Below are 24,495 nucleotides of genomic sequence, written 5' to 3' on the forward strand. Positions count from 1 at the left end.
CATATTTAATAGTTATATATAATAAATCATTTAGAACTGTCTTATGCAAGATGAGGTTTCCTTAAATAATACCGTGAACATCCCCTTATAATTATGCCCTGGGCTAATACAACTTTGTGTAGGATTATACGAGGGCTTATAAACGAGGGGGTAGGGGGGCTTATAACCGGACTAAAAAAAGCGTTTCGAAACAACAGGGTTAATACAAAAAATTGCAACCATTTTTCAAGGACTTTTCAAGGATCACATTAGATTTTCAAGGACCACCTAGGAATATAATTTCACAGATTGTACAAAAGTGCACATTCCCAGTCTATTCTTATAAGGCTTTAACGCTTGAACTGTTTGCTTCACCCACATCTCTTCATTTTTCAGCTCATTTGCCTTAAATTGATAGTTACTTATTGCATAAAACACTGAGCACTTTGTGTAAATAACCCGCTTCAAATTCTCTGAGTTATGATTCATAATTATTCTGTCTTGGACAACCAAAAATCATCAAAAAACACTTTCCATGCTACTAAATTCAACGTTGACGAAAATTCAAGGACTTTTCAAGGAAAAATGGAATTCAAGGACTTTTCAAGATGTGCAAACCTTGAATAAGGAACATAGCAGTGCTGATCAAAATACTTTTGGAATTTACTGGTCTTTTTAAGCTTCAAAACGTCGTACAAATCCAATTCATTTCAATACAAGCTAGAGGGGGGGAGCTTATATCCGGGGTAAATAGACGTGTAACTGGGTGGGGGGGGGGGGGGGGGGCTTATGAAAGGAAGTTCACGGTATTATAACGAGAAAAAAGAGTCACTGCTTTAAACGAAAAAAAAAATCGAAAAAGTCGAAAAATAGACCCGTCCTCGGGTTTCTTTTTTTCAACTTCTGACTGGGACCAAAAAGAGAAAATCCGTCAACACTGCTAAAAAAACGCCGTAAAAATCAGTGAAGTTGCAAAGTTTAAAGGTGATTCGTTGATACAAACGTCTGTAAAATTTCGTGACTTTGTGGAGCAATATCTTAGCTCGCTTTGGACGTATCACCGTTAAACTTGGTAAATTTACTACTTTTAAGACGCTCTATCCAGCAGTGTCAATGAATATCCGCTTACTGGTCTTTACCAAAAGTCGAAAAAACCGTGGAGGGGTCTATTTTTGGACTTGTTTTGACTTTTACCTGATGATGTTTAATGACTGCGTGTAACACGATGACTATTACAATCAACAGGTATCCCTAGCATTAAAACGGAGACAAATGTTAGTTTTATACTACAAAACAATGAGTAAAAACGTCACGATTTACCAAGCACTGTATTCACAAGAATTGTTTTCTTTTTCGATTATTGATTATTCCCTACGTTAAATTTACACAATGAACTGTGTTCTGCGCGCACTCGCATCATTTTGACACAACACCATATTTTAAGCTAGCAAATAATTACAAACGAGGAGTTCATCCAAAAGGGAGGGAGCGGGGGAGGGAGAAAGATTTCACTGCGTGATCATCCACGTGATTTAGCGAGGCACAAAATAGGTACCAGGTCCTGGCCCAGGGAAAGCAGCTGAAAAATTTCTTCGGGGCAGCTAAAGAAGTAAAGCGGCATAGAGATTAGCCTCCCACGCAGGCGTTTTCAGGGGAGCTCGTACTCGTATATAGATCTACTACCTTTTGGAAGTCGTTACCTAGCAACATTCGAAACTCGCTCTCCCTTTCCCAGTTTAAATTGTCACAAAAACATGTTTTATTGGAAAAGTCAGGGCTCGTGGGTTAAGACTATTTTTTGTTCTATTTTAACTAGATATTTTTATTTCTTATCTCTTGTTTGATCAATGTTGTAAATTCTTATACCTAATTGTAATTTTAATACTTGTGAACTGATTCTGAAACCCCTGTGTTGGACAATCAATAAAGTCATCTGTATTTGTATTTTCTTTGCCGTTTGCCGAAGACGTGATTCTAAATCTCCTTTTGATGTCGCCAGCTGGCTGACAGCTACAATCATTGACAGAAGTCATCGGGAAAGTAATGCAGTATTCATAATTTTCTGTAATTTCTGTTTTCCGCCATAAAACCGTGCATCCTTTTCGAAATTTTCTTGTAGCTTCCCCTCCCCCCCCCCCCCCCCGCCCCTTACCTTATACAAAGTTGGAACCCGGAAAAATTCTGGATACACGCGTCCAACGTTGTTTGTGGGGGGAGGAGAGGGGTTGGGCCTGTGTAAACTTGAAAACGCTCCAGAACTGCAAAAGTGTCCTAAGACTTTTGTCTACGATTGTAGCTTTTTCGGGTTTCAACCTATTGCATCAATGAAGTAACGCGAAATTAAATAAAACTCTTGAAAAGTCATCACACTGAAAAGCGTAACTAAAATAACGAACGCCAAGCGATGCAAATTAATGATTTCTCACCTTTATATCTTCAGAGATGCTGTCTGTCTTATAGAATCCAACCCACAACGCATTGTTGATAAAGTGATTTAATGAAGATGGTCGAGGCAAACTCTGAAGACCAAAAAAAATAGGAGTTTATTTCAGAAGTCTAGCACTGAGCTCTACGAAGTTTTAAAAATCTATTTGCCCGTACAGTGAAGCTGGTGCCATTAAACATTATTTATTGCCGGTTACAGTGGAACCTCGAAATAACGAAGGGCCAAGGGACTAGCAAAGTTTGTTCGCTATACCGAGGTTCTTTTTCATATACAGTCGACTCTCTGTAAGACGGACACCTTTGGGACCGGCACTAGCTGTCCGTCTTAGAGAGATGTCCATCTTAGAGAAAGTCAAATAGAGGGAGCTAAGAAAGGCAGGGACCAACTCTAGGTGTCCGTTTTACAGAGGTGTCCGTGTTATAGAGGTGTCCGTTAAGAAAGAGTCGGCTATACTTTACTATTACTGGGGTAAAGAAAATCGTTCGTTATACCGAGGACTTCGTCGTACAGAGGTTCGTTATATCGAGGTTTTACTGTACGAGTGCAATAGGCCAGTTCCGAGTTGCCCTAAGGCTTCATTGTAAAGCGAGGCTAAGTGCGAAGCTATTCACATGAAAATGTTAATGCTCATGCAAATAAAACTCATTTTCAAAACAAGGGTTTTGCAATTAGCCTCGTTTAGAAAGCGAGAGTTTTTGGAACTCGGAAATAGCCTGTTGTTAAATTTGCCTCCCATAACAGTCCCAGAGTGCAATGCAACACAACTCGGACCCAGTCTCAACACCCAGCCTGAAAGTGGCCAACAGGTCCTTCACATCAGCTCAAGTGAACCGCCATGGTCGTTGAAATTGCAATCGCAAAATAACGACTCGGAGACTGCACTACAATCCTCGCCAAAAGCTTTGGGGATGCTTCCCTTTTCTCTCGTGTTTTTTTGTACTGATTTTGCAAGTAACCAGCGATTCACATTCCTAAACACGACCTAAACAAGGCTCCCCAACTCCCTCCCCCTGAACAAAATGGATGTCAAAAACCAGAGTTTTTCGCTACTAAAACCCAAAACTGTCCAGGGAGTGAGGGAGGGGGGTTGATTTACAATCTTCATTCATGAAAGACAAATTGTCCCAACATTCTGACCTAGACTGTAGCTTAAATGATTTCACAATACCAGGCTGCCTGGGAATGACAAAAGTTTCAAACCTGTTTTTCTTTCTTTTCTCGGTAGGTCCAAGATCTATTCGTATTCAAAAAACTTTTACCCCTGTAAATTAAAACGTTTAAACTCACCTGGTCAGTACAATTGTGTTGGAATAAATCCGCCTGCACAAATCTTAGCTGATAAATCATTTTACTCAGTATCACGAGTGAGCTCCAGATTAGAAAACAGTAGGATAAAGCTCTTTGAAGAAGACGAGACGGCATGGATATGCCAAGCAGGATGATGATAACTGCGTTTATCGCGCACACCTGGAAGAAACAAGCCATGAAAGTAGACGATTATAATAAGGTCAAAATAAGTCTGGCAAATTAGGAAGTGAAGTCAGACTAAAGTGTATATTGCGCGAAATTTTTTCAAACTGAATTTGGTCCATATATAAGTTTCATCAACAATATTTTTTGAACTTTAGAAATGTCTCAAAAAACATTTCTTGAATTTTGGCCATCCAAAACTGCTTTTCCCCTTTAGAATTGTCAAAGAGACTGGGAACGAGTGAAGGATGAAAGAAAGGCTGATGGCGTCATGTGACGCCAGTTTGTTTACTCAGCCTTCTTTTCTGATTCAGGTCATTGTTTAGTGTTTTGTGGAATTAGGCGATCAAACTGACTATAACGAAAGTATAGCGAATTGAAGTAAATGAAGATTCTGAAGATAATTGGGGAGTTTTCGACAAAGACGATCCTTCGAATTTGCCGCCATCTAGTCAATTATTCTACATTCTTACAAATAATTCTACGTCATACTGGTCAAATTGGCCGCGCGTGACGGCGGACATTTTTTACAGCCAATTCGCGTGTTTTGAAGACGAAAAAGTAGGTTTCGCAAGCTCATTGACGAGTTTTAATTTCTGATACATATTTTACACAAAAAAGGTTCGCGCTCTTTTGAGCTCTTCAAATTCCATGACTTTCCGTGACTTTTTCTAGCGAAGCTCCACGCGCTCGCGAGCGGATCCCCGTAGCAAAGAAAATTTGGTTATCTACATGTATCCACCCTAGAAATTCTGGTAGTCACGTGACCGTACGTTCGTCCGCGTGTCCTTGGGTAGATCAATACATTATGACCTTTTCAAGTTTTCCTTGACCTTAATCTTGCTATCACTTACGAACATTTTTAATACTTTCCTTGTTTTAGGGTATTTTTTTACCTAACTCTGTTCAGCGCACACAAAGTCCGGTGTTCGCCAAAATGCGGATCAATCTTAATTTGGCCGTTGGTTGGAGTGAATCGCGAAAAAAGCGCTGTAGCCAACTTATCCAGACTATATTGGACTCAGATAAAATATTGACTGCAACTTAGGTGTTCTGAGGATTTTATACTCACTCGATAGTATACTATATACTGTAACCACAATAAGGTAAAGGGGAACATAAAACGAAATCTGACCTGATAGAGCACCACACAGATCAACGTCAAATTCACAATTTTCAACATGTGTAGCTCGCCAACTCTCCATAGAAACACCGTTAACTCGTTATAAAAGTTGGCAATCTTGACAAGTGCCGCAACCAGAAGGGACTTCTGGGTACTCGGCCTATGCTCCCTCGGAGTCTCTGAAGGCGTGGCACCTTCGTGTTGTTGTGAGGTAGAGGGGCCATTCTCGGGTTCTACAGCATTTCTGGCAGACGATTGGTAAGATGTGGAGTGAGGCCTTACTCGCAGATCTATCATGGCCAAAAATGGACGATGGAAGAAGTGTAGTTGTATAACAATGACGATTGAAAAGGCAGTGGGAGTAAGAAGCTCTAGCAGCAGACTGGCTTTGGTGTGTTGACGAAGACCAAGGTTGTACAACCTGACGTCAAACAAAGAAAAGGCAAGTGAATTTTTCGGCGGATCTCAAAGAAAGTTTACCAGTTGGCCTTACACTTAAAAATGGAGTACAACGAACGTCGGTTGCATCTAAGCGTGTACACGTGATAAAAAAACATGTTCTAACTGGGTGCAAACATGACATGTTTTGCCGCCAAACATTCGAAGTTTGGAGTAGGCTCCTGTTGTCGACTTGGGTTATTTTCGCTTAACACAATGTTCTTTGCAAGAATTCTTAGCCGTTAAGAATAATTTCTGGAGGCAAGGGTGCTGTTTCTGAACGAGAAATATGCCTGAAGGTTGAGAAAAATGAAATACGAATGGAACACGCTGATCAAAAACATGTAAACATCTTACCTTAAGCGCGACAGTTTGCTTTAACGGCTGTCAAACTTCAATGTTTGGCGGCAAAACACGTCATGTCAAGCACCCTACTAGAACATGTTTTTTGTCTCGTATCCACGCTTAGATGCAACCGACGGTACGTAACCTTCTCAGGCGTCAAATGACCAGATTAACGAAACCCATCAGACGTTAAGCGTGAAATTTGAAACACTATTTTTCTTGTGTCTAGTTTCCAATTATGCGCGACTGAATGAAATCCTAGAACGTGAACACGCTAACGCACAAACTACTGAACAGCAGACTACTATACTAAGGCAGCAGGGCTGTCACTAAGATTTCAAAGAATTATCTTTTTTTTTCTTATGAGAGTTGCCGGAGATCATTCTTGTAATAGCCGAGGCAAATCCCCATCCCTGGGGCTTGGGGAATTTTCCCCTTGTTTCCTATGAGAGTTGCAGGGGATCATTCTTGTAATAGCAGAGGCAAATCCTCGTCCCTGGGGCTTGGGGAATTTTCCTCTTGTTTCCTATGACGAAGATTGACTGGTTTGTGGGCTACGAACGGTGCTTCTATTCAACAGGTTTGGAAATTGAAAATTTGCCTTCGGGCCCTTAGTGACAGCCCTGCTGATGCGTCTTAAACACATACAGTAGGTGAGGGTGCTCACAAATTTAGATCCTCTCAATGACCGCCATTAACCACTCACATCTATTACTAAAATTGCTCTGTCAATACTAAAGAAGGTGGTAACACAAACATTTTTATGCTATCGATGTAACCCTAAGTGTGTCCTTTTGGATGAAAGTCACGGAGCATAACTTCCGCGCTGTTGTATCCAAACCGGTCTGCATTGAAACCAGCGATTGAAATCCACTTCGTAAAAGGGAGAAACATTAAAACATGGTCATCACTACTGATTATTAGGACAAAAAACCACCGTCGAAAGTGTAGTCCTGATAAGGCTGCCCAAACCTGTCATAAAAATATGGCTTTTAAGACTTTAGATCTGCGGTAATTCATCATCATCCTTGTGGGATTTAAATACTTACCATTGGTCCGATAGTCCAGTGGCATTATGCCAATACACAGGCATGTTGTCAAACTGATAAGTGTATATCAACAGCAAGATACATATCGAGTAGATTACCATCACCCACCACAGAGGACGCAGAATCAGTCTCCATGTAGCTATAGATATCTATCAACAAACAAAAACATTAAGACCATAAACAGTAGCTCCCTTTCAAAGTATCCCAAGATGTTACTTCTCAATTTAAAAGGGTGTCTCCCCAAGTTTAGCTACTTAAAAGTTTCGGAAAGGCTAGAAAACGTAGGGATTCTAGACTCTGGCAGTCCGATATTTTTCGAGCACCTGCCCTTGCAGGCAGCCATCTTGGTTTCAAATGCACGAAGTCTGGCCTAGGTAAGAGTATCAAATCTACTCAGAGGGTGGGGGACGGCTTGCCTCCCACCACCGCAACAAAACCCCGACGCCCATCCCCTCGATACGTTTGAAACGAAGATGGCAGCCCGTAAGAGTATGCACTCGATCTTGACAATCTTATTGAAAAATAGGACTCTTAACAGTATGGAGTCCCCCACGCTTTCAAGCAATAAATAACTGAATTTGTGGAGACGATCTTTTAATTGAGAATTTATTTCAGGATACTTTGAAAGGGCGCTATTCACGTTTACGGCAAACGGCAAACGTGAATTTAAGATCCTCCAGAAATGCCGACGAAAAGTTTGAGTGCTTCATTTTAATTATGAGATGTTGTTAATTAAAGAGAAGAGACCACCCTTAAACACTCATACCGACTCCATTCCTGCAAAACTTTTGACTTATTTATTTCATTCTTTTGTTCTTCAAATTTAATGTTGTGTTTCACACTTTCGTTTCCTATATATGTATATATCGGTTCATAGTCTCTTTCATTTGCATTTGATAATGGTGACATGTCGTCGCCGAAGCGTCATGTTTTTAATGTTGCTTTTAATCCTTAAATAAATAACCAAATAAATAAGAATTGTTTTAGATAGCTTTCATTTGCTAACTTTCCATTTTGAGAAATTATCAACTTTAATCTGACGTTTGCTGTTTGCCGTAAACGCGTGACTCTTAATCTCTCTATTGCTGTCCTCACTTGGTCTTTAAACAAAACAAAACAAAACTCGGAATTTTGGGGGAAAATTTGTGGCTATGCCTGGAGTCCTAGCTCTTTAACTTATCGACCATATTCAAGGTCAGTTCTGTTGTAGTTCCGATCAAACAGGACGAACGCGTAGGATTCAATAAGTCACATATAAGTCACAAGATTAAAAGGAATACTTTTATGTACGATAAGGCCTGGACTACAGTGGAAAACCGCAGAACAATAACACTACAGACCAGTCTGTAAAATGATCAATTACCTGATAACATATGAGTATAAACAGGAATATCGCCATGTATCCAATCTGATAAACTGACACCTCGTTCTGCAAACCGACCAATAAGAACGCGCCACAGCAGAGTAGGATCCAGTACTTTGCGAGCACGGATTTTACCCACATCATGAGCGCTTTTGCGTCATCGGAGGCTTTAGGATCCAGGGCATCGCCTTCTTCATTAACCGCTAAATTGTGTGTAAATATTTTAAAAGACGCAAAACATTACGACAATGGCAATGATCAATAGTACAGTTTCAGTTTCAGTTACAGTATCAGGTTCCAGTCGTTAGAGAGCTTGATAGCGCTATACACCAGGGCCCAGTAGTTCAAAAGTGGATAACGCTATCCACTGGACAAGTTTCTATCCAGTGGATAACGCAATGGGTCTCCGATAGCGCTGTCCAGCGTTTGAACAACGACGGCCAGATAAATAGCTGTCCAGTTGCATTATCCACTGTACAGAAATTCAAGGAGTGGATAGTGCTGAACACCTTTCGAATCACCAGGACCAAGACCTCAGCTTATATTTAAAGTACGAACGCAGAAAAAAGAAGAAAGAAGTAGCCGCAGTTTAGATGTTTTCCAGCGTAAATATATCTGTAATGAACGCACCAATGGCAAAGTGCAAAGAAATTTCTCAAAACGACTAAAGGAGAAACAATCGTTTTACGCAAAGGTAGCAGTCATTCACCTTTAATTGCATGACAAGTACACAAAGTTGGACGTTCACTGGGGTTAAGAAAGTTATCGCTGGTTAGCTACGGTGTGATAGGGGACAGGGGGATAGGAGCCCAGGAGAATAGGAGGGAAGACGGGTACAGGAGGCGGGAGGTTTGGACCCCCCCCCCCCCCCCCCCCCGTATCTCGTCTGTGGGTCATCCAATCCTTTGTAATGTGTCATTAGGTGGTGGCACCAGTATTAAGAAAATTATCACTGATCAGCTACTGGTGAAAGAGAAAAGGGGGATGGGAGCCCAGGAGAATAGGGGGCGGGCGGACGGGGTACGGGAGGCGGGAGGTATGGACCACCTGTATCTCGACTGTAGGTCATCCAATCCTTTGCATTACAATGTACGTCATTAGGTGGTGGCACCGTTCGCACACCACGAAATTAATTTGCAACTTAGGGCCTGTTTACGTGGGGGTGGGGGACCCCAGGTAGGTGAGGTGACAAGTGGCGGGTCACCCACCTATCATGTAAACGTGATCAAATTAAAAGAAGAGATTATATAGACAGGCGGGTTACCTCACCAACCTGGGGTTCCCCACCTCCATATAAGAGACTGATTAGCTGCATGTCAAAGAAAGGTTTTGGACATACTCATATTCAATTATCATAACAATTTGCACTAGTATACATTAACATTACATACGAAAAATTTTTTTATGACTTATTTTACTTTAAATGTTTATACATTTTTAATTGTTTCACCAAAATCTTGTTAAGTTAGATCACTAATAACCATTAAAATCAGTTTAGGGTTCTAAGAAATTTGACTACTGAATTTACTGTTTTAATATTTCAAACAATCATAAATGAAACTTTAAAGATTTTAAAGTAATTCAAAAAAATATTTAACCAACAAGCACTTCAATGTAAATGAAATAAGCAGTAAGATTTATTTTTAATACCTGAGGAAGACGATGTTCCCAAGGAGGCTTTTGTTTAAAGAGAAAGCACATATTTTAGCAAGTGTTAACAAGAACAAAATTTACAATGTATTATTTTTTTTATCACAATCGCAAACTCCATTAGTCCATTTATGCGCTAACATAGTACTGAGATAAGACTTTTTTCGAAGTATTAAAATTCAACTTGATTGTGAAGCTCAAGGGACATAAACACAGTAGACCACGAAGTTCAATTTTAATTTATCAAGACAAAAGGGAACAATGAATCAGGTTATCATATTTTTAACAGCATAAAGCTGTACATGCGTTGTTATCTCGGGAAAAGTACACTTAATTGGTAACTTATTTTTACGACTTTTATTTATAAAACCAAACAGCTCTTTGTTCTTACATTTAGTAATGCAATTACGTTTAATGGTAACGAATTAAGAATCTCTGATTTTAGTCAAACAAAACTGAAAACATGTATGTACAGTGTGCATACATTGGATACTTACACATTTTCCTAAGCGCCTTCAAAAATGGATGTGCAAGGTTTCTCAGTGGAAGCGATCCTTCATTTTCCCTTTCTCTTCTTTTCATTTTCTTCTCTCTGATATGCTGTCGTAATGTCACCCAGAATACCCATGTAAAGAGGGTCTACGAAAAACCACAGGTTTACTTGAATGTTACAAGTGTAGGTTGAGAGGCCTTTCTGTCAGTAGACTATAAGTACTCCATCATTTTCTTAAGGCATTATAGAGAAAAAGAAATACGCGAGCGCGCGTGAAAACCACAACCCATTTTCTTTCCGTCCTCTCCGTTTCGCTTCTCCTGGCGTGCGTCAATTTTCCCGCGCGTTCGCGCGCGTATTTCGCTCGCTCAACTATCCCTGTGGAATCGTAGTCTATTCGGCAAGTAGTCCTTTAGTCTGTTGGCTTAAATGTCTAACGTCAAGCAGTGAAGCTAAGGTTGTCAGGAACGCACCTTACAATTATTTTCTTTTAGAAGAACATGGTACTTCTGTGTAAAAATGTAGCCTCCGCAGCAGTCCTTTTGCGTTCTCTTTTAAACAAACGGGAGACGCGCAGGCGACGTGTGAGAGCATGGGGTGAAAAGAAGCAAAAAACTGATGCAGGGTGCTGGGGGTAACGAAAGGAAACTATCGTTTCCTTCCGCGCCCCTCCTCCCTCTCTCTCCTGCTTGGCTCAAAGAAAACGGACACGACTGGTCCACAGGCTGGTAAAAACTCAGTTGCATGGCATTAATGACATACTGTTAACTAACGCTTGTTAGCCCCCTTTCCCTGGTCCCCCCTCCAAGTTAGAGGCACATCTACCCGTAAACAATGAATTACATCCGATTATACATGTAAGCACCCACCCCCTAACCCTAACCCTACATGTAAGCACCCAAAACCACCCCCCCCCCCCCCCACCACCACCACCCCAACACACAAACACACACCACCGCCGCCTCCACGTTTATGACATTTTGAAGCTGAATTAAACATTAGTAAATGCAAAATGTACTTTCATCACCACTGCTTTAGCTTATTTCTAAACGCTTTTTTATTCTGGTTATAAACCTCCTAGGAAATAAGCCCCTCCGTTTATAAGCCCTTTAAAACCCCATACAAAGATGTAAATCCAGGGTTTATAAGCAAGTTTACACAATGTACAGTAACTTACTTGAGCACCCAAGTGTAGACAGGGAAATTGCCATTTCTTCAGTCCCAGTTCAGCATAATCAAATGTTCCAGTGGGGTCCTGCAGTGGTAACTCATCATCAGTCAGCTGAAGGCCATAAACATACTGGACAAGAAGTAACAACTCAGCATAGATCACAAGTCCCGGCGAGGAGACCATACAGAACCACCGTGCGAATGGGGTGATCCAGATAAGACACGCCCATAGAAGAAGAACAAATGTCAGCCATGAATGGTATGTAATACTCCAAGCCTGCAAGAAACAAAGTTGATCAGAGTTTGAATATGGCTCAAGACTGTTTCCAGCTTTTTCACACTAGGGGGAACAAAACTAGAACACTTTTTCATTTAACCCTTCAAAAAAAATTTCAAACAAATGCCTAATTACATGTATTAGTGAATTTATGAAGGTCGCTTCTTGTACATTACAAGCAACATAGCAACATTACGGTAAAACCATAAAAATCTCTTACATAGTTTTAAACGGTTACAATGAAAGATCTTACTGTTGAATACTAAAATGGCATGGTAAAGTTTCCTTTTTTATGTACAAAGTTAATATGAATTCTCTCGAGATGTTTTGGAGTTACTAAAAGTTTTGGAAACTTCCATTCTATTACCACATTATCAGGTTTAGTAAACCATGATAATTTCGGGTCTTCGACACGAGGTCTAAGGTAAAAGCTGCTTTAATAACTGGAAACTCGCTAGATCCCTTAACCCGGCTTTAAACTTTGTTTCAATAATCGACCCAAAAATTCTGAGTCTCGAACTCAACTAGATGTAACACAACTTTACCATCATTATAATGAGGGCTGCAATGTAGCTCTGCCTCATCAGGAACATCATAATGCTTCCCAGAGTTCCTTGCACACCTGGGTATTCATCTGGCTCACGGACTGGTTGAACAGGTTCCTCTGCAACAACATTCTCAGGGAGGCGTTCAAGGGTGTTGTAGTTTGTTTGGCCAGGTCCTGCCATCAGGGACTGCAGGTATACAAACAAGACAGACAATGTGTTAACCAGCAATTGAACTTCGCCAATTTATTTATTTGTTTATTTATTTATTTTACCTTTGCTCTTTTACCGTCATTTTTTTTTTTGTCATTTTGCTTTTTTTAGCCTAAAACTATGATTAGTACGACTACCTAATATATTTATTTTAATATTTACTGTAGCTCTGCCATTGATTTTCCCATGTGTAATTATGATAATATTTTGTTCTAATTACCTAACTGAGGGAGCCCATTCCTTATAAGCCCGGTGGCAAGCTTCTCTTGGGCCTCCTCGCCATGAGAGTTTAAATAATTAGATTTCTTTTTTTTTTTTGCTTTTCATAACTTATGGCAAACAAAACAATAAACAATAAATAAACAATAAATTTGATGGAAAAATTATATACATGTACTTTATACACTTAGATCATGGGCCCACTTTCTGTTGAAAGAGGTAAAACCCTCTCTCGATCGCTAAATGATAAAATTTCTAACATTTGCTAATTTGTTTACGCCGCTACGACATTCTCTTTAAACTGGAAGATGAATGATGATGGCTATCACATTTTCCAGCCAAAATGATGTAGAATTGGGAAAATCTCGTTCTCGTATTCGTCCTCGTCTTAAAATCTAAAGCTCTCTCTCTATTAACACAAATACACGAGACTCTTAATTCAGTTTATTAATAATTATTATTCATTCAAAATATTTCCCCAATTCTGATTGGCTAAAAGCACACGCATAATTCACCACAACCAGCTACTGATGACCAAATTTGGAAGAATTTTGCGTTTAATGAACCGATGACGTCAAAAGTGCAGCTATCTTGTAGGTTAATGCACCGTTAACCGAGAAGGCCTGGGAACGAGGTTGAGTTGTTTTGTTTGTGAAAACAAGAATGGCGGACATTTCACTTGTTTCAAGAATAAGAACTAGGCGAAATAATAGCTAAAGACATGGTAAGAACAGCAAGAAGACAACTCGAAGGGCGACATCTGCTATTTGGAGAATATTTGCGGAGCTGAACAATCGAAGATGAACTATCGAAGATGAACTTAACATCGATGGATCGATGGAGGTAAGCGTCTTCTAGCCATGTTTTTTTAAACTACGAATTATTTTGAATGAATGATAAACACTTATTGAATCATATGAAGAATTATGGAGATCGAGGAGGGTGCTATCCGTCGAAAAAAGCTCAAAAGAAACACTTGGAAATCAAAATCACAATTTACTAGCTAACGCTTTTTGGGCTTTGTCACACGTTTCTTTCTCATGTATCAACACTACAATGTAGCCCTCCAAACGTCTTTGTGGGATGTTAAAATGTAAATGTACCTGTCTTTCTGACGTGTATGAAGGGGGCCATGTCCTTGGGTCCCACCAGTGAGTTTGATTGCCACCATATGTAGGGATATTTTCCTGAGGCATTTTCAAAACATTAAAAAATAAATAGAAATAAATAGAATACTGCAAAGTTAATATAATTGAACAAATTCTTCTTCCTGTTATTGGCTCAGCAAGTCCTTGCACACCTAACAAACATTTCTGTGGCTCACTTTAATTTTACCCAATGTCTGATACAATCTCAAGCAAACCACCACTGCACCAGCACTGGTATACTACAGAAGCAATAAAATCAACATCAACATCTTCACTGGGCACCAATGAATTAGCAAAAGCCATTCATGCGAAAAGAAAGCACTTAAACTGTTGTCATTTCTTTTGGACACTGTAAGACTACTTCTGCCCAGTATTCTACAGACAGATGCTGCTGATAAAAATTCCTGTAATTTCTTATTTTTTAGGCCAGGTTGGTCCCTAACATATCCAGTAGTAGCTTTACAAAATCACAGAAGGGAAAGTACAATGCATTGTACAATACTAGAAACATGAATCAAACTAAATTATGGGCTAGGTTAGGTGGACACAGAGTGCAGAGGGTAGAAAGTGTGGAGTGTGAGAAATGCAGAGTGAGACGAAAAAAAACAATACAAAAAATAATTAATAAAAAGCTTCTACGTTTGTAAATGCTCATAACAGAATGCTACATTCTGTGAAAACTGATTTGACTCAATTAGTCATCAGTTATTGTTCCCTAAAACAATATTTAAGTGCAAGCAACCACCCAAAAATGTTTTTTTGCTAAACAACCTATCCTTATAATTCTTATTACTTGCGCAAAAGTTTTTGAAACAGCATCTTTCTTTTAGAAAATGGATTTTTATGTCAAAAATGCATACAAAGAGGTTATCTACCTGTACATGTAACCACAAAAAAGTTTAAAAATATCATTATTATCCATTAAAGCAAAAGGTACAGTGTAGAGTACATACATCAATGAAGTAAAATCTTGTTTCCGTTGCAAGCAGCCAGTAAAGTGCTAATAGAACACCAGGCGATGCGCACTGCGGCCAGTCTAAATATGGTCTTACATGAAGCACTAATGGAGCACTACAGTCAGTGTAAATAATTCCCACAAGACCAAATAACCTAAAAGAGGAAGATACATAATGCATTTTAATTTAGTTTAAACTCATCGCTAATGATGAGCTTGGGAGCTGGTGCAAATGTACTTTATAGTTAATAAGTAGTAGAGCTGAAATTTTGTGATTTTCTAGACCAAGAAAGGATTCATTTGTGCAAAGCTGTAGTAGAAGAGAGAAGACATCATAGTAACATTATACAGAAGGTTTAATCAGAATGGTAATCCCCATTTTAGGATCTGAAGTTGAGGAGAATTCATTTAATTTCATTTGAAAATATGCCAGGACAAAGAATTTGCAATGACCTGGCTAGAAGGTTAAGTATTATTACATGTATTCTCTGTCTGCAGGAAGACTGATCTGCTTATTATTATTCATTGCTGGAATTTTACAAGCCAACAATACATTGTATGGTCTTCTACATTTTGTAGTCTTGGCTGGGGGTAAAAAGGCCTTGATTGAAACAAGCTACATGTGAAAAACAACACTCCAAACTATTTCAAGCACAGCAAGAGCATATCATAGATCTTAAAACTCACCTGGCAAGTAAACTATCAGGAGGGAGTGAACTCTGAAAAAACTGGAATTGATACAAGTAGAATGTAATAACATGGATGCCAGAATAAACCATAAGAGCAAATCGTATGTAGGCGAAAGCTTTCTTTCGTCGCAGTCTAGTAGCTTTGTGGCAAGCCCACATTGTTCCTAAAATCAGGAACATTATAAAGTATATGGCGGAAGCTAGTGATGGTAGCATTATTCCACCAACTAACAACATTACTGCAATGAAGTATGGCATGATGTTATCCCATGTGGATGAATCAGGTGATGCTCTGATGTGCTGTGGAGTATGTTGATGAAGTGGTGAGGAGCTGATTAAACTTCGGCAGCAAATGACACATGTTATTGATACTGCAATTACCACCACATCAGGCACAATAATCCTGAAGATATCAAGAGCTGGAACACCATCAAATCTAAAGAAAAATAAAAATTAGAATAGATAGAGTGCCACAAGTGCATGTATAAGGTACCAAATTGCCTTGAATTCACAGTGTAGGCAACACATAGAAACAGCTGTACACCAAGTAGTATGTTATAACCTACTAGATCTCCTAGTTCCCCATATTGTTCTCGTTATTCTGCATGTAATCATGCTGCCGTAATAACATTCACTTCTACATTATTACATTATTGCTCCATGAAAGCTACATACTAGAACAAAATATTGTAACTAAGGCCCGGTTCAAACATTTTGTGTACCGAACCTAATCCCTTAAATTAATTACATGAAAAGATAGTTATCCGGACCGGGTTGTTCAAAACCGAGTTAAGATAACCCAGGGTTAGTGGGAATTTGAATTCAGATACGGAAGCTTAAAAAGCAAATTCACATTAATTCTTTTTGTCTACGGTTTGAGGATTAGATGCTCTAAAAAGAATCGAGATAATTATGCGTGAAAATTCTTTGGGATAAAAGAAAAAGAAATCCAGATTAAAATTTAACTGCAGTTTAGCTCTAATCAGCTTTCAAACAACTGGGCCTGGAAGTAATTAGGTCCAACATATCTAATTTGGGTTGACCCACCAATTATGTCTGAGTGCACCACAAGGGAATTTTGACTGTGGAGGGACCTCATTTGAAACATCAAACTCTTCAAGTGCCAAATCTAGTGCATAAATTACCATAATTTATTTTGACTTGTAAGCATCGTGGACTACAGAATCAATTCTAATTAGTTTGATGTCTGAATCAATTCTCGAACTTATCTCATCTGGGTTGACCTAAATAGGTATTAAGTTTCGGTACATGAAAGGTTCAAAGCAAGAACTGACACTCAAGGTAAAAAACTGACAAAAAAAATCTGGTACCCAACAAGTGGAATCTTTAATACTCACCTGCTCAAGCCAATTTGCCGAGTCAGCCTTTCATAAGTGGAACCTATTAAGCAAATTATTCCTGATTAAATTTAAGATGTTGAGAGCAAGAGGTGTATATGTTGTGGTTCAGTTTTATTCTTGGTTTAAATCTCATTTCCCTCGGTTTTAAACTCATTATCATACATCACCACACCCAAACTCCAAAGGATAAATTGAACCAACAACATATTATACATTGCAGTAAAGAGACAAAAATAATACCTGTTATTGGTTCAATAACAAAAAAAGTGGCATTAGCTCTTTAATAATTTATTTGTACTGAGACGTACTACTGAGCTGTCACTTAGATAATTTCAAATTAATTTGTTGATATATTTATTGATTAGTACATGTATTGATGGTAGACAGAGAATTGAACATCTAAGAAATCCTCACAGTTAGAAGAGAATTGTACAGAAGAGTAGTCTACATGTGTGATTTTATTTTTGGTTAATTAAAGTAGCTGGGGATCACATGCTTTTATGAATACAGCTGCAGATGGGAGGAATCCCATCAACAATGACAGTCCCCCTGCAAACAATGACAGTCCTGCTAAAAGTATGCAATTTTGCTACGTTTGTAACTTTTGAAACTCATTTAATTTATCTTAAATGGCATCTAGTCCCATAATTAATAATTTAAAAAAAAAAACACTCATAAACAATTTAACAAAAATATACCAAATCTGGAGACAAAGACAATGTGTGCAGCTATTTGGCTTTTGAAATAATATCATACATTGCAGTTGCTTTGAATAATAACCTTTATTATTCATTCAAAATATTTCCCCAATTCTGATTGGCTAAAAGCACATGCATAATTCACCATAACCAGTTACTGATGACCAAATTTGGAAGAATTTTGTGTTTAACAAGGAAATGACGTCAAAAAAGCAGCCTTCTACAGGTTAAGACCTGTGGACAAGGACCTTGAGTTGTTTTCGTTGTGAAAACTAAAATGGGACACTTTTAATTTGCGTTGCTGGGGCATTTTCTAATTCACACAGGTCCAACCCCTCCCCTCACCTCACAAACACTGTTGGAAGCGTGCATCCAGAATTTTTTTCCGAGCTTCAACTTTTAATAGGGTGGGGGCAGGGAGTGCTGCAAGAAAATTTTGAAAAGGATGCACTGATTTTAGAGGGAAACGAGAAATGACAGAAAAATATGAATATTGCAGTACTGTCCCAAAGACTTTTGTCCAAGATTGTAGCTTTGTTTCAGAATTGCCCTGATACCAGACAAAATAAAATTCTAGTTCTACTGGAGAATGGATTTCACCTACAGCATCTATATCCAAGCAGCTCTTTGCATCTAATTGGAGTCAAGCTCTGTTGTGGCATTGGCCCTACCAGGTCAATGTGTCACTGAAGCGATACAATCAAAAAACTTATTTACCAAAACTAATCTAAACTTACAGTTTGGAAAGAAATGACCATATGGTGGAAGAGCTCCCAGAACAATCTGGAAAATAATCTGTGCCATTAAGGCAAACACTGATAAGCCCAACAAAGCTTTCTGGAAATGACTTGTGGAAGCCACAGCTGTAAAGATGAATAACAAACAAAGTAATATCAACAATACATGTATCATGGAAAATGATAATCTGCATCATGCACAAGCAGCCAAGATTTGCCCTCTGATGCAAGAGCATTTTCTTTCACCTCTTTTGAAATGTAAAGCTCTTGTTACAGCTAAACAAGGGTTCAAGGTTATTCAGTTTTCTCCAAAAGAGCCTTCTGGATCTGAATAACTAAAAGCGATTTTCTTTTGTCCACCAATACAATGGTTTCCTGCAATGTTTTGTCACACTGGACCCAGCTTGTTAGTGTTTGCTGCAGCATGTTCTAAAATTCTCTCAGATAGTGATTTACAGATCTAAATATTTCAAAGAATGATCAACTATGGAGAACTGCATTGTGACTCATGTCAAGATTGCTTTTTAAGCAATAATTACTTGGAAATAACTTTTCAATGAACAATAATGAGCTGATAACAATCGAATTGTTTCCATTGCTGCCAGTTTAGTCGTGCTTTTTGTTAGGTACCTACTCCTCAATCCCTCCAGAAAGAGTTAAGGTGGCTGAACACAGTTTGGGCAGCTTGTGAGTATTAATCTCATTTGCCAAATCATGGCAAGAGAAAGGTTGCAGCTCACCAGCTGAAACCTGGCAAGTGAAAAATATACTGATGAAAGATTTTGATTGACAGGTAAAATGTGACGTTTTCGTAGTTTCCGTGGCAAAATGAACGATTGACTACAACCTTAAAATTTCACTTTTGCTCAGTTTACATAAAATTCGCTCATTAGATTTTCCTATAAACTTGCACACAGGTTACTATTAATCATTACCATTTGAAACTTATTTGACAAAATTTTAACAGACAGATTTTTAGATAATCAATACATTGTAATATAATTGTACTATAATTATTAAATGTGTCTCAAAAGTCATCATTATTTAAAATACAATAAAAGTAAAAATTCTGCCAAATATCACAAAATTTTAATGAGTAGATTTTGGGAAATGGTGTTCTCTGTACCATTGCTTTTTTTGCCGATATTCAATTCGAGCTCTTTAAATAAACTAACTATTCGTCCTTTAAAAACTGAAGCCATAATATTGAGGAAACAGGAATATGTTGGTCCTACTCTACCCATAAAAGGCATTCATTCTGGTGATGGATAAGTGAAACTTGTTGATACTAAAACTTGTCTGGGAGTCACAAAAAGTGGGTGCTTTAAGAAGAATGTCATACTTACCTAAGTCAGTTTCAGAAGAAATGTAATTTTTAAAGCAATTATACCCAGTATCACTTATCCCTTTAAGTCCCAATAGTGACCAACATCAATTTTCTCCTAACAATATCCATACAATGTCAAGAGATTAGGTTATGAGAATTAATTAAATGATCACCAATGAGAAAATGCCTTGATCTTTTGTCAAATTCTCTCAACTTATTCTTTAAAGAAATGTATAGAGATCAGTTTGGAGAATTTGCTGTGGATATTGGGTTTAAAGGGTTATGCAATATCAGTGTGGGGGAATTGCTCTCAATCATATCTTCACAGCCTAGATCATATACACGAAAGTGCATGTCGTATAATCAATCACCTGCATTCTACTATAGAAGATGACTTATGCCTTTCCCGAATTAACTGGCTTCCCATGGATTATATCTATAAAAGACACATCCTACTGAAAATGTTCCATATCTTTATGGGATCTGCCCCTAGTCAAATCTCAGGGCTATTTTCTAAACCATCTAGACCAACAAGATTTAGTAACCAATTCAATATCATTACAATAAAATACTGAAGTTGGTAGAAGTTCTTTTCAATACAGAGGTCTGGTAATCTGGAATTTTATCAATAAGAAGGTTAAGTTAAGCAACATTAGCAAAGACGCTTTTAAAACCATTATAAGAAAGCAATCAAAAGACTTCTTTCAATTCTCTTTTAGTAAGGAAGCAATAATGATTTCAAATAAGAAGGATGATTTTGTTTACTTTTAGCCTCTTAGCATTTATTTTACCAAATTCTTATTAATAAATCTTAGGAAAATATTTTTTATTATTATTATTTTTTTAATTTTATTATGTATCGGTCAAATCGAAGCTTCAACATGCCCCCCCCCCCCCCGGGGCAACCCCCCGGGCATTTGCCTTATTTGAAATTTTTTGTTCAAATTCCCCCCTACCCGGGCCAAGATGCTGTTCAAATGCCCCACACAAGGGTCCATTCAGGTGATCAAATGCCCCCAGTGACCCCGGGACATTTTACAGGCACAAAAATGACAGAAGGACGGCGGAAATGCCTCCAGTTGTCGAACAAAATCTTTATAAATATAACAAAAACTGAGAAACATGGTTAGCGTATTTACTACGAACAAAAGTCTCGTGCAAAGCGGCAGAAATCGCTGCTACAAGGTCACTGAATGCTCAGCTTTTCTTCGTCATGCAACATACAAAGCGTTGTATAAAAAAAGATCCCACCTATTGAGATTACTACATCATGACCATTTCACTGACATGCATCATCGCTCATCTTATTAATTAACATACTTACAGTAGGTAAAAGTAGTTGACCTGAGCTTTTTATTTTATTTTATTTTGTTGTATTGAATCGCCAGTATAGGTGTTGTATTTCATTGTAAACTCAACAATAAAATACATTCATACATTCAAAGCCTGAATCCAATATTAAAAATTTTAAAATGTAAATACTTGAAATACCGCACAAAGCTTGTTTAAGCCCTTTCCTCGTAAACAATTGGCCACAATGGCACAATCTTTTCCACGAAAATCCTCTCACACCGCATCCCCCATGATAGGTCGCCACGCCAAAGATTTTACTTGAAATCAAGGGTGCAGTTCAAATTCCCCACCCCTAAAGCATGGGGATCAAATTCCCCACCCCCTAGAAGACTCTGATAATCAAATTCCCTCCTCCCCGGGACGGCAAAGGTGTCAAATGCCCGGGGGGGGGGGGGGGGGGGGGGGGGGGCATGTTGAAGCTTTGATTTGACCGATGCATTAGTTAGATGACTTCATCTTCTCACAGGTCCACATCAGCCTTTGGCTGCCCTCACATGTAGACTAACCTGCATTATCAAATAAAGGATTGATCGATTGAGAGCATTTGAGCAAAGATCTAAGCATTTTCCCTTCGGTGATCATTCTCAGAACTCTTATAAACTTTTCTCTGATGATGTATTGATATTCTTTGGAGAAAATTAATAATGGCCACTCTTCGGACTTAAAGGTTAAAACAAGCGATTAATTATCTAAATTCGTCTCTCGAATTGAAATCTAGCCAATTATTCATCTGAGAGATAACTCGTCTAGACGGTTCTCTAGTATACATGTTAATTCGGCCAGTATTAATTTAATAATATAATTGTAAAACTCTCAAACCTCTTGATGGATTAGGTAAAAGAGGAATAGCCAGAAGACAACACAAATATATAAAAGAAAAGCCATTGAATCTGAAACAACAAGCTGAAAAGCAAACAAACAGAGAAACAATTTTTAAAAAATGTCAAGTAATAATAAATATCCAATAAATTACGTCACCGATGATTTGGTGTTCGTTGCCCCAAATTAAATTTCTTGAAAGAAACATTAGGCCAAAACGTGTACTGATCGCATTTCAAAATCGTCAGAAATTTACAAAGTAGAAAGCAATTTACGATTAATGGCAATTTATTTGTGTTACGTGCGTCCTAGCAGGTCTGTGAACTTTAAACTGATCATGAAACCCGCGCAAACGTTACGCACCAACTTTCCCAAAAACTTCCTACGTTTTACAAAATTTGGCGCTTTTAACGAAATGTAATCAACAAAATCCACCTTCAAAGCTGATTTTTTGACTGGTTTATAACAACGATACGATCAAAAAACGTCTGCAAGTTTGTTTTTAGGTATGCTGTAGCCCGTGAAGGCCAACGGTGCCACACTGGATACTGAAAAAACACACCCACCTCCTAACAAGACTAGTGGAAGAATCCATCTGAATAAAAGCGTACAAACTAAAGGTGAAGACATCCTATTGAAGTCCAGCAAATGTTTCAGAACCAAGAAGATGAAAAGCTGGCGTTTTCCTCAGCGGAATAAATATGACAGTCTCCACTTTCTCAGCCCCCTTAACGGGGGACATGTCCAAACAGCTTCATAAAAACGTTATGAACGTACAACCAGAAAACAACAGACGTTTAAAATGGATTCTATCTCCGCAAACGAAACTAGTGAGCGAATTTCAACCGCAAATTACGAAGACGAAACCAAAAAAGACTCCAAAAAGTCTCAACTCAATTCAAAAGCAGGTCAAAAGCAGTGAAAATATAATGAGCCTGCGATTCACCGGAGTATGCGTTTCATAGCAACTTTCCTTCATGTAAAGCATCCTTTTGTGTCAAATTGACTGACCCAGGACAGAGGTATATTTATTATAGTGACCCGGCTGATGACGAGCACTTTTTAGAGAATACTTCGCCAATCTCTTCTTTTTCATTGAATTTGATTGATTTTAACAAAGCACAGTAGCTATAAGAAGGCAGACAATGCTAGTTGAGAGAGTGTTTAGGGACGGACCATTAGTTATGGGGGAAGGGGTGGGGTGGGATTTTCGAGCTGCAGCATCAAATCCCTTCTATGAATTTTTTTAGGCCGAAGCATGAATATTTTTTAGGGTTAATTGGCGTGCATGAATTTTTTTTCATTTAATTTTCCCTTGCGCGAATATTTTTTTTGTACTTCGCCCCCCCTCCCCCCCCCCCCCCCATAAGTTTTCTAATGGTCCGTCCCTTAATAGGCGACATATTTATAATTATTATTATTTAGTTATTCTTATTTTACTGTAATACTTTATTCATTTGTTCTCTATACATAATGTGATATATTTTTAGAACGTAAAGACGGAACCCACAAACTCAATCATGTAATATTCTTGTGATGTTCAATTTTATTTGATTTATTTACTTTTTTTTTCTTCCTACACACTAACATTGTATTTTTAGCTTGCAAATTTTTAATGAAATTACGTCATTTTTTACTTTTTAGGAGCGAGATCTTATTCTATATCTAACATCGATATAAGGAGCCCCTGATAAGCGCCACTTATTACACATTGTACTCATTAGTTGTCTTCTCATTGGCTAAGAGCCTACAGCTAATTTTGGAAATCAGTGCAACCTACAGATAAGTTAGTTATCTGCTAGCAGATTACTCACTTATCTGTAGGTTGCACGCGAAATGCATGATTTCCAATAGCAATATCAATAGACCAATTCCGATCTATTCACTTCATTTTTGAGCCTCAAGATGATTTCTTTTGTTTTATTCCTCCAAGCCTCCGAGCCAAGTGCGAACTTTAATATCTCGAAAATGGTCTATTCAGGTTTCTTACGATGTAGACTTTCTCAAAGCCCGTTTCCGGTTTCGGCTGCTTAGGTGGTGACTTACGTGGCGCGTTTTCTCTCGCGAGCGTACCTCGCGTCTTCTGCGCTCATGCAGTCAACTAGTGTAAAGTCTACTTGCGACGATGTGTTTGTCGCTATTTTCTTCAAAACAATCTATATAATAAAATTATTACATTCGGTTTTTTGTGATATCCTAAATAATCAAGGTCTGGGTGAGTGTTATCAGCCTCGGCCTTCGTCTCAGCTGATAACATTCACCTCGACCTTGATTATTCCGGATATCACAAAAACCTCATCCAATAATTGTTTATAATCTTTTCATCGCCTGCAATACACTCAGTGAGGTATCTGGATCCTCACGGATGGCCTTACGGCCAGGTTAGGGGCGAATGGATAAGTTATTGAACTGAAGCATAAGCCTCAGGGAATACTCCCTATAATCGCCAAAACGGGGAGACTCTTTTTTGAAAAGAGAACCTTTTTAGGCTTCTGGTATGTCAAAGGGTATGGATTTCATCGGTGGTTTCTAGACTACAAGTAGTCCCCCATTGCTCCTATAGTAGAGCGAGCGAAAAGCAAGCGCGCGTGAAAATCACCCCACGCGAGAAAAGGCCCACCGCGTCTC

The 24,495-nt window shown here is 38.5% G+C and overlaps 2 protein-coding genes across 5 annotated transcripts in view; both read right to left on the minus strand.

Moving 5' to 3' along the window:
- LOC140928146 (piezo-type mechanosensitive ion channel component 1-like) overlaps window positions 1-15,974 on the minus strand; it is a 54,427-nt gene extending 38,453 nt beyond the window's left edge. For 3 of the 4 annotated variants that reach the window (XM_073377858.1, XM_073377859.1, XM_073377856.1), the window contains exons 1-13: window positions 15,571-15,974; window positions 14,882-15,038; window positions 13,884-13,967; window positions 12,349-12,537; window positions 11,534-11,803; window positions 10,361-10,502; window positions 9,864-9,890; window positions 8,214-8,416; window positions 6,851-6,999; window positions 5,031-5,439; window positions 3,713-3,892; window positions 2,406-2,498; window positions 1,174-1,230 (exon numbers count right to left, since the gene is read on the minus strand). In XM_073377858.1, the coding sequence (XP_073233959.1) occupies window positions 1,174-1,230; window positions 2,406-2,498; window positions 3,713-3,892; window positions 5,031-5,439; window positions 6,851-6,999; window positions 8,214-8,416; window positions 9,864-9,890; window positions 10,361-10,502; window positions 11,534-11,803; window positions 12,349-12,537; window positions 13,884-13,967; window positions 14,882-15,038; window positions 15,571-15,830 (2,220 nt within the window). In that variant the 5' untranslated portion in view covers window positions 15,831-15,974. The remainder of the gene's footprint in view (window positions 1-1,173; window positions 1,231-2,405; window positions 2,499-3,712; window positions 3,893-5,030; window positions 5,440-6,850; window positions 7,000-8,213; window positions 8,417-9,863; window positions 9,891-10,360; window positions 10,503-11,533; window positions 11,804-12,348; window positions 12,538-13,883; window positions 13,968-14,881; window positions 15,039-15,570) is intronic. The other variant, XM_073377857.1, reaches the window with a different exon arrangement.
- LOC140925924 (piezo-type mechanosensitive ion channel component 2-like) lies at window positions 15,853-22,759 on the minus strand. The gene is made up of 6 exons (XM_073375755.1): window positions 22,434-22,759; window positions 21,868-21,951; window positions 18,369-18,494; window positions 16,931-16,973; window positions 15,954-16,008; window positions 15,853-15,912 (listed from the first exon to the last, which is right to left on the minus strand). Exons 1-6 carry the CDS (start codon window positions 22,495-22,497, stop codon window positions 15,853-15,855), a joined length of 432 nt encoding a protein of 143 aa, XP_073231856.1. The 5' UTR covers window positions 22,498-22,759.
- Between the last annotated feature and the right edge of the window lie 1,736 nt (window positions 22,760-24,495).

The sequence above is a fragment of the Porites lutea genome, chromosome 2 (assembly GCF_958299795.1).
Source record: "Porites lutea chromosome 2, jaPorLute2.1, whole genome shotgun sequence".
In the NCBI taxonomy this organism is placed as follows: domain Eukaryota; kingdom Metazoa; phylum Cnidaria; class Anthozoa; order Scleractinia; family Poritidae; genus Porites; species Porites lutea.